This window comes from Hypomesus nipponensis, chromosome 12 (genome assembly GCF_054491055.1).
Source record: "Hypomesus nipponensis isolate SF chromosome 12, ASM5449105v1, whole genome shotgun sequence".
In the NCBI taxonomy this organism is placed as follows: Eukaryota; Metazoa; Chordata; class Actinopteri; order Osmeriformes; family Osmeridae; genus Hypomesus; species Hypomesus nipponensis.
Window position 1 is genome coordinate 12,832,493 of NC_140372.1, and position 10,161 is coordinate 12,842,653.

The 10,161-nt window shown below is 44.8% G+C and overlaps 2 protein-coding genes across 2 annotated transcripts; both read right to left on the bottom strand.

The window, feature by feature from the left end:
* Positions 1-240: 240 nt before the first annotated feature.
* Positions 241-4,517, bottom strand: mtx2 (metaxin 2). Its single transcript, XM_084667931.1, has 10 exons — positions 4,357-4,517; positions 3,947-3,994; positions 3,667-3,713; positions 3,197-3,269; positions 3,032-3,108; positions 2,218-2,310; positions 1,833-1,871; positions 1,543-1,668; positions 1,290-1,366; positions 241-1,023 (listed from the first exon to the last, which is right to left on the bottom strand). Exons 1-10 carry the CDS (start codon positions 4,394-4,396, stop codon positions 822-824), a joined length of 822 nt encoding a protein of 273 aa, XP_084524057.1. The 5' UTR covers positions 4,397-4,517; the 3' UTR covers positions 241-821.
* Positions 4,518-5,837: 1,320 nt separating this feature from the next.
* Positions 5,838-7,406, bottom strand: LOC146261207 (homeobox protein Hox-D3a-like). The gene is made up of 2 exons (XM_084668102.1): positions 6,893-7,406; positions 5,838-6,722 (listed from the first exon to the last, which is right to left on the bottom strand). Exons 1-2 carry the CDS (start codon positions 7,284-7,286, stop codon positions 6,025-6,027), a joined length of 1,092 nt encoding a protein of 363 aa, XP_084524228.1. The 5' UTR covers positions 7,287-7,406; the 3' UTR covers positions 5,838-6,024.
* Between the last annotated feature and the right edge of the window lie 2,755 nt (positions 7,407-10,161).

Genomic DNA, 10,161 nt, shown 5'->3' on the forward strand with positions numbered 1-10,161 from the left:
CCTAAGACCTACATGGTGCGTTGTTTGTGTATTTGTGTTTTAGTATCCATGTGCCCAAAGAGGCTAGCTGCTTACATCTCTAATCTCTAGAATACCAATGCTTGTCACCTTAGCATACACCTCCCTCACCCACCCCCCTCTCACCTCCTCAAATATACCACCAGACCTATGTTCTCCTCTTACTCCTTATCCCTTCCTACTCCCCCTGCAGCAGCAATAACAGCTCAGAACAGGCACCTCCGTGGTCTGACAGATGGGGTTTTATTTGAGTAGGCACTTTCCATTCAACAATTCAGAGGACAACAAACAACAACAAAATCAGACATTAGAAAAAGGGGGGAAAACAATTTGGTGACATATTGAGATACGAGTGATTGCTTGGTGTTGTTTGAAACATCAGACAGATACACAGGAATATACAGGGTGTAATACACAGGGTGTATTCCTCTTATGGCATTAACAGACAGACACAACTGGAAGGGAAGGGGGAGAGAGGAGGGAGAAGGAGAGACAAGAAGAGAGGGAGGAGAGAGAGGGAGGAGACGGAGGGTGGGAGAGTGAGGAGGGGGAAGGAAAGCTAGGTAGTTCCAGGGTTCGGGACCAGAGGAATAAGGGACTAACCCTAACCAGATGACGAGGTTGTGTGTGTGTGGCGCATGCATGTGTGGGAACTGTTTCCCTTCTTATGTGCCTGTGTGTCTTCGTGTTTGTGCATGTCCATATCTTTTGTGTTTGTGTGTGTCTGTGTGTTTGTGTGTGTTTGTGTGTGTGTGTGTGCATTTGTGAGTATGCAGATGTGTGTGTATGTGTGTGGGCAGCTCTCAGATGAGCGAGGGTCCCTTGCTCAAGCCTCTGGAGGTGGTTCCAGCCTGGCTGTTCTCAAAGTAGGCCTGCTCCACGCGGCGCACAAACCCCAGCAGGTTGCTGTAGGCCTTGACCTTCTCCCCCAACTGGTCGCTGGTCAGACGCGTGGTCAGGATAGTGAAGAGGTGGCCGAACACCAGGGCATCCAGCTCTGTGGGCCTGGGACACGTGTTGGGGGGAGGGGTGGAGTGGGGGAGGAAATAGGGGGGGGGGGGGTGTGCATTGCTCTTATTACATCAGTCATTTGGTAGACGCCGTCAGTTTGATATACTGTAACGGTAAAACGGAACAATAGTCTAATACACTGTTATTGTAATACAAAGCACAAGTCTAATATAAAACTACTGTAAAAGAGAGTACTACTCTGACATTGTACGGTGTACTAATCTAATGTACGACTGTCATTTAACTCAGGATAAACATACTGCTTGTTGAAGAAGTAGGGCTGTGTTCCTAGACGTTGAGAGAGAGCCTGACAGCACTGGCTCACATCTTCATACACCTGAGGAAGAGGAGGGAGAGCAGAGAGAAGAGGAGTTATTCAAATTAACAATCAATGTCATTCTGGGGTTAGAGACAAATATAGTTAATTATGCACAAGTATGACAACAACATAATCAAATGGTTCAGTTCTGTCCTATTCTACTGTGTTCTACTGGGATCTGTCTGAACTCTGACCTGTTCCAGACTCTTGCCCGCCCAGCCAATGGCGTTCATCTTCCTTCGGACCTCCCACTGTTTCTGATAGGCTAGGATGTGATTGAGAGGCCAGGAGAATGGACTGCTGTACCTGGGCCGCGAAATCTGAGCGAGCGAGCACACACACGCAAACACACAGAGTAAACAGAAAATAAATGTTTGTTTGTTTTGTTCTTCCTGCACAGATCGTCATCTCCTCCTTCTGGTCCTCCTCCTTTCCCCAAATGCCCAAACTGCTGCCTGGTGAAGATGATGGTTTAGGCTCTCACCTCGGCCGCTGTGGTCTCATCACACCACTGGATATACAACTGGACACAGAGAGAGGAAATGAGACAGGGGAAAAAGACTGATTTAATGGGCGGAAGGAAGAGACGTACCAAAAAAAGAAATAAGAGTGTGAGAACTAGAGGTAGGGAGAGCGAGAGGTAGGGAGAAGGAAGAAGATGGTGAGAGGTAGAGGTAGGGAGAGCGAGAGGTAGGGAGAAGGAAGAAGATGGTGAGAGGTAGAGGTAGGGAGAGCGAGAGGTAGGGAGAAGGAAGAAGATGGTGAGAGGTAGAGGTAGGGAGAGCGAGAGGTAGGGAGAAGGAAGAAGATGGTGAGAGGCAGAGAAGGAGGTTGAACTTCATCTATTGGATGTGTGTGTGTTTGTGTACCTCTGCAGTGAACAACATGTTGTTGACCAGTTCCATGTAGGCCTTCATCTCAGCTCTCTGCACATCATCTAGACCATCGCTGAGAGTGTGGCCCTGGGGTGGAGGAGAAGGGATTCAGACAGGTGCACAGTACACACAGTGTGTGTGTGTGTGTGTGTGTGTGTCTTACAGGCATGTTTATTTACAGATATTCCTGTCTATGTACGTATAGTTGTGGATTATATTTTGTCTCCCAGGTGTCCGTCTGTGATTCGCTAATCATCTAATCGTCTCCATTCCTCGTCACTAGCGCTTACTGCTCCAAACCAATCAGCTGTTCGTCTGTCTCCCATTTAAATCCCAACTGTCTTCCATGCGAGAGGCGACTTTGTTACTGTTTATTTTGAAGTCCTTTAGATTGTAAATTATACCTGCTATAGTCGGATTTTTCTTTGGTTTGGTTCTTTGCACAGGGGCAAGGGGACAGTTAAGATGCCCATGTGCATACATTCTATAATGTAGTTTATACTTGTTAAGAACAATAGGCAAAGAACTTGTATCATGCACTTTTGTTAGAGAGGCATTATTTAGGCCAGGCAGGTGGGTGTCTTTAGCAGTTTTAGTGTATTATTTGTTTGGGCACAGTGGCATTGTGCAAACAAATATTTATATTAATAATAATCAATAATATTTGTTTGCGTTTCCAGGTCATTGTGTTGTCATGCTACCATCTAAGCTAAATCACCCCTGGCACACTTTCATATTGGCCCTTTTCTCCCTCACCTAAACCAAAGCACGAATAAAGGTTGAAACACTGTGTGTGTGCGCATGTTACCTTAGCCTTGGTGAACTGTACTATAGGCCCCAGCTCTGACACCACCTGGTTTCCAACCTGAACAAAGGGGACTTTACCTGGGGATACACATAATCAACCTTCAGTGTACACACACACACACACAAACAAATACACACTCAAACACAGTAGCCATGGAAGACTGACCGGAGGGTGACATGTACTCTGCGTTGGGACGGCAGATCACCTGGACAGGAAGGCCACACATCCTCAGGTAGGCCTAGGACACACATTGACAGCGCTTCATCATCTACCCTCCCATGTCATCCACTAACCCTACAGCACAGTTACGTCCTATCTATCCTTCCGCCATATACACTAGGCTAGGATTCAGATACGCCGGAGGGTCCACTGATACCTGGACACCAGGTACTACAGTAAGAACAATGTCTGCCCAGCTGGGCTGTCTGAGCCGTACCTCTCCAGCTCACACTGTTCTGGGTTCTTGGGATGGCAGGGGAATTCTTGCCCAAGTCACACTGTCTTTTGTGGCCTCACAATGTGGTCACATGGCTCTGCTGCCTAGCAACGTGTCAAGCTGCACTGGGTTGCCTGGGAACATGTCCTGCTGTCGTGTGTTGTTTAGTAACGTGTGTAATGTGTTGACGTAGACTTACCTGCACTGCTAGAGAGGAAGCACAATCTGACAGCAAGATCTGGTCCTCTGGAGAACAATATTAGAGAGGGAGAGAAAGAGAGAAGGAGGAAGGAGATATGTAGGCATGGTGGTAGCGATGGGTGGAAGGGATCAATGGATGGTCTGGTAAGCATCCTTAACAGTGAGGTTGCCAGCGTACAGTACACTACCTGGTGTAAACACACCTGCTTCAGACCACCAATAACAACCAGCCAATCAGAGATTAATTTTTAAAAACTAAACTGTCTGTGGAAACTCACCTCTCAGAGGCTGATACAGGGTGGCGTTTTCCGGCCAAGGCTCAGCGGCTGCAGGAAACGGACAGGTCAAATACACAGACGTGTTGAGAACCTACGTTACCAAACCATATCCTTCTTCTTTAGTTAACACACAGTAGAGGAGCGAGTGCTAGCTACGACGTATGCGGTTACGTTGGAAAGGGCACAGGCCGAGCACAACTGAACTACAACCATAGATGACTTTGATGCAGTACATAACCTTTGATTGGAACATATACGTTGTTGATGTGTGTGCTAATTTGTGACGCTGGCACACCCCCATAGCTATATTTCTGCTGGCTACAGTGGCTAATGTTGCTGCTGGATAGTAACTAGCTTGCAATTTGGTAGCAAAAAAGACATGTAACAACAATTCAATGAAGACACATTACCTGCTATCTGGGAGACAAAAGCCTCTGTTGCAAGTGACATAGTGAAATCTGTCAAAACTCAAACTAAGCCGCAGTTGTGTGTAGAATATTTCTCAGCATACAACAAGGTTAAGGGCACGCCGCAGCATCAGTGTTGCTCTGACGTCAGACGCACCGGTGCGTCTGTGCAGTTGTCCGCTGCTTCAAATCGAGTGGAACATTGTTGGTTCCGTAGGAAGGTCTCAAACCTGCGTTAAGTTGACCCCCCACCCAACGCAAAACGCCGTAAAAATAGTCTCGATCGTTTGTGCTGGTTTGTGCTGCAATTATTTTCGTTTGTGCTGCTTTCATTTTTTAGATATTAAAGAATGTTTTATTGCGACCATTAACAATCCTTTTGTAGAAAGTGGGAGGGGGGAGGGGGTGACGTCATCGCCAGACAATTAAACGTCTAATATAAAAAATACCGCTGCAGCACAAACGAACATTTTAACGGCACAAACGAAGCACAAACGATTGAGACTATTTTGGATTTGAGTGATCTCGGGATGACCTATAAAACATTCTTTAATATCTAAAAAATGAAAGCAGTACAAACGAAAATAATTTCAGCACAAACCAGCACAAACGGAGCACAAACGATTGAGACTATTTTGACGATGTTAAGCGTTGGGTCGGTCGGTGGGGGGCCAACTTCACTCCTCACGCAGGGATTCACATATAATTCTTGCTCAGCCAAATTGCAGTGGTCTAAGTTTTCATCAGTGGCCTTGCTATGGTTAGTTGTACTCAGTTCCATATGATAATATGACAGAGATCCTTGACGGCCACAAGTCCTAGAGAGTGTGATTAAGCCTGTAATTCTAACACTGGTGTTGTCTCGCCGTGTTTAACATCGTCTGGTCCATAATTTTCATGTTGACCTCTTGTTTCATGATTTTTTTGTTATGATTTACCGTGTGTATTGAAGAGGTTTAAACAAATCCATACAATTTTCTTATCAAAGATTTTTTTATTCTATAATATTTAACAAAATACTAGATTCACTACATTTGACATTTAATAAAATTAAAACATATTTACTCTACAAAACACAGAATGACATTGCCACTTTAAGTGCCTTAAAATTCATAATTAAGTGTCACATTATCTACGATATGTAAACATGTAAGGTTTGATAATAAATACAATAAACTGCATGCGACAAGATATCAAAACAATGACATAAAAATACTGTTTCTCATTCCACCTATAACAAATTGATAATCTAACCAATATTTTGCACTAATTGTATCCTGTGTGATGTTGATGACGTAAACTCACAGTTAACCTCTCAGAAGGGTGTGTGTGTTTTTATCTAAAGGTTTAATTGATAACTCATATTTGACACAATTCAATACAATCTTGGGTTCCAGGACCAGCACCCTCTCCGCTCACCCTCAACCATTCCATCACCCAGCTGACCCACCCCCCCCCCCCCCCCAGCAACTAAAATGTAGCAAAATATGTGGGAAGGATACTAGGATTCACATGTGTATTGTGCGTGCATTCCATAGAGACAGCTTGGCCTCCATGCTATGAACCCTGTATTTCCTCTTGCCGAAAGCGGCCATCAAACAGAGAGGCACAACCCCTGTAGAATACAGGTAGTTATTGGGTTACAGGAGTACAGGTGCGTCAGCCGAACCTCTACAGGTGGGTCAGCCTCGGAACCTCAAGCGTCCGTCCCTGAGCGGTGTGGCGTGGGGTGATTTCGGGGAAGGTGGGGTCGGAGAGGCAGGACCCGGCATGGCCCCCTGTGCCATGGTACTCCAAGGGGGCAGAGTGATGCTGGGGGAGGGGGCCCATGTGGAACCCTGGGCCTGAGTGCACCCCAGAGTCAGAGAAGCTCTCAGCACCATACACACCCTGGCTTTGAGGATTAGCGTTTGCGACATAGCCACCGTTACCATGGTAGCCCTGATGCTCATATTCGGGGTACCGTCTCTGCTGCTCAAGGCTCTGATCCACCGGGTATGATGGCAAGTTGTACGCGCCCGTCGGTGCCCTGGAAAAGGACTGCGGTGAGGGCGGGTCGTAGCTGTGGAGGTGAGCTACAAACCCAGTGTGGATGGGTGGGCTGCAGTCAGGAGACAAGCCCAGCGGTGAGGGCAGTGACCCTAAACCCCGCTGGTCTTTCTTGTATTTCATCCTGCGGTTCTGGAACCAGATCTTGATCTGGCGCTCAGACAGGTGAAGGACGTTAGCGAGCTCCACCCGCCGTGGTCGGCAGAGGTAGCGGTTGAAGTGGAACTCCTTTTCCAGTTCCACCAGCTGGGCACTAGTGTAAGCGGTTCTGATCCTCTTTGAGCCCCCCTCGGGTGGGCTATACTCCTCACACTGCTCCCCTGAAAGACATGGGAAACATCTCAGCCTGGAGGTTATATTCTGGGTTTGGGACCTCCTTTTACACAATTAAGCTGATGGTTAAATTAACCTTCAAACAAGACAGAGAGAACAATGGAGGTCAGGGGAAACATAAGCTACTGTATAACACCTTGAAATCAATGATAAATACCCTCTTTGCTGGTGTTGTTATTCTTCTGCTTGGCATTCTGACGTGAGTCCTTCATCCAGGGAAACACCAGCTTGGCCCTGGCTGGAGGAGCTCCACCAGGAGTTCCGTTAGGGGGATGGGAGCTGGAGGAAAGGGGGATGGCAGGCAGAGGCGGGGCCAACTGCTGCAGAGGAGGAGGAGGCGGAGGAGGAGGCGGAGGAGGAGGGGTGACTTTACTCCGGGCATCATGGCTGTCCCTGCCGCCATGTTCATTGGTGTGTGTTGTAGGAGCGTGGGGGGGTTCTGGGAGGGCCCGGTAGGCAGGGTGTGTGTATGTGTGTCCCTCTGACTTGGGGTAGGGACCGTCCTCAAACACACAACTGTCATAATAAGTGGCCTTCTGCATGGCGGGCATCTAGTCTGGCCTATAACAGCTGTTGGCCAATAGGAGGGAGTTGTGTGGCAGGATGACCAGAAAATACTACCCCCTCCCTCTCTCACCGTCTCTCTCTTTCTGGGACCTGCTGAAAAAAGGAATCAGTCAAAGACCCTGTCATATCTAGAATACTGAAGCAAGGACTCGAAGTGTGTTTAAAATAGACACATTTTTACAACTCTCAGATCTTTTTTTCATTCAAATAGCAAAGCATGCATTTTGATGAATGGAAACGAGACTGTTATGCTGTCCAGCTAGTCCTCACAAAGACCTGGCCATCACAGAGAGTCGGTTAAACATTAACCTGTCGTCTAAGATCTCCTTTTGTCTAGAATAACCACAAAGAACGCTAATCGGCATTTGGTGGTCCATCCACATTTCTCCTCTCTTAAAGGGAACAAAGACCTCTGGTCTTAATGTTTAAGACACCCACAATGAGCCATTAGGATGACTTTGGCATAGGAAAATAAATTATTCTGATGGTAGTATCACTTTGAGCTAAAATAATTTGCTATTTTGGATGTCCAGGTGTAGGTTATCTGCCTTGAAAGGAACCTGCCTTTACATATTCACCAGAACAAGACCACTGCAAAGCCTAGTTTCTCAGATCTGAAGTAATTATTCAGAGGTGGTTTATGACGGTAAAAAACCCTCTTGTGATCAGAACCATGTCTAAAAGCTGTTCATTTTCCAATATTTGGACGGTAAGAACGTCCTATTGTTTCGATCTAGTTGGATTCGTGAGGAGGGGGACCTGGGTGGCGTCCATAAAAAGCCCTTCTGTGCTGTGATAACCTCCTGTATCCTGTGCAGATGCCCTTTTAGCCATATAGTGGTGCATGCACGAGGGAGGCCTCCGACTCAGGCAGCTACTGAGAGCTCGCGGTGCATACTAATGTGGGCTATCTGTCACCGCTGTGCACGAGGATATTTATGACTGCCTGTCCTGCGCGCGTAGAAACGCCTTTATTTGGAATGAAGAGAAAAACACTTTCGAGATTCGATTTCGAGTTCGGCATATATATAAAGGCATGTTCACAGTTACAAATAGACTAGATATTTAATCCTGTAATATTTGGTTTAGAACATTTATTGTTTTAAATTGGTGATCGTGTTTCTTTGTGTAGGCAAATGCGCCTCGAGCTTACTGTTGTTTGTGAACAATTTGCCCCCAAGAAAATAACATTTTACAAATTTCAGGCTTTTCCACCGTAACATATTTATCACAAACCTAAAAAGCTACATATAAATTGGAGTGTGGTTTGATTATTTGTATAAAAATAAATGGAATGTAGGCCTAATTCTTTAAGATATTACATTCGATGTTATTAATGTGGTGACCTATAGCATACTGTCAAAGTCCCAACACCGTGTTATTAGCCAAATAACCCGTTAACATTTTAAAATGTAGGCCTAATCCACTTTTAAATCACAGAACCTAAACGTTATTTCGGATATGCCTATATGTTTTTAAATAAGCAACCTTTTTGTGTAGTTTGCAGCTTTAATGTCCTTGGCCTCCTTTATGATTTGTGTGACCACGTCTCCGTGGTTCTCTTGAATATAGATTTGGTGAGTTCAGCTTTTGTCTGCCATTTGCTGATGTCCTTCCCTAAAGAGAAATTGTGACTGAAATTATAGCCCAAACACAATAAATACAAATATATATATATATGTATTTTTTATATAAGACGAAACCTTTTGCCATGAGTGTGTGAGTGCTAGATAGTTCTACACTTTTCTGTGAGGTATTTCTGCTCTGGGCTCCGTGCTGACCCTGCTTGAGCGGCCATAACTCAGATTAATGAATAACCAACGGAAGCGTTTTGACTGAGGCACAAATGCTATCTCAGCTCAACTTTTCAGCATCGCTCTTGTCTTATTTTCAAACTGAGCTCCAGCTCTCACCACTTGTCAACCACGCCGAGACAAAAGAAACAAGCTGGATTTCTCTATATGTTGGTGGGACTATTGCCGCTCTGTGTTTAGGGCCTATAGGTTGGCAGTGATTATCAAGGGAAGCAAACAACCAATAGCCTTAACTTTAACGGATCTAGTATAAAGGGAGCACTGTGTATTTCGTGGGAGTTTAATTTGTAGTTTCTAGTGATATGTAAACTCTCTATTCTGTGAAAAAGATGTTCTCGCCCACGCGATCGTTACGGTAAGTTGGTTAGTACAATGGCACAATGGACCAAGCTCGAGCCGCGCAGAAGAACAGTATACAAAATGTATTTATTTGGTTGTCTAAATATGTACAAATGCATTATACAACTATGTATCGAATTCTGAATTTGTATTATTATTAAATCAATTATAAAACAAATGTTGGTTGTAAATCAAATGCAGATGTATTTTATGATGTAAAAGGAATCATGTAGGCCTATACGGCTTAAGTGTTTATAATATAATATATTATCAACATGGATTGTTCAGTTAGTTTTATGGGAAATTATGAAATAGCCTGGAATAATAGGTAGGCTATAGATGGGCTACAAAAAAAACAAAATAGCAGGTTATTTCATTCTATTAAATTTTTTTAAATTGTGATATGAAGAGTTAGAGTAAGGCTTTATAGGCTAATATAGACTATATTCTGCTGAGGATGATGTTTACGACAGAGATGTGTTTTTTCCTAAATGCTTTATATTCAAGAGCTGTATACCAATATGGGGCCTGTATGGTTATAGCGCAGCAGTCATTATCGTCATCACGACAGGAAATGTCAGAATAGCATTTTACAGATTTCAGTGAGCGTATGGAGATACAAATCTGCATTCTCTCTACTCTTGTAATAAAACCTCAAATTAATGTGATTTACAGTCCACCAATTCCGTGGTCGCCAATTCCGACG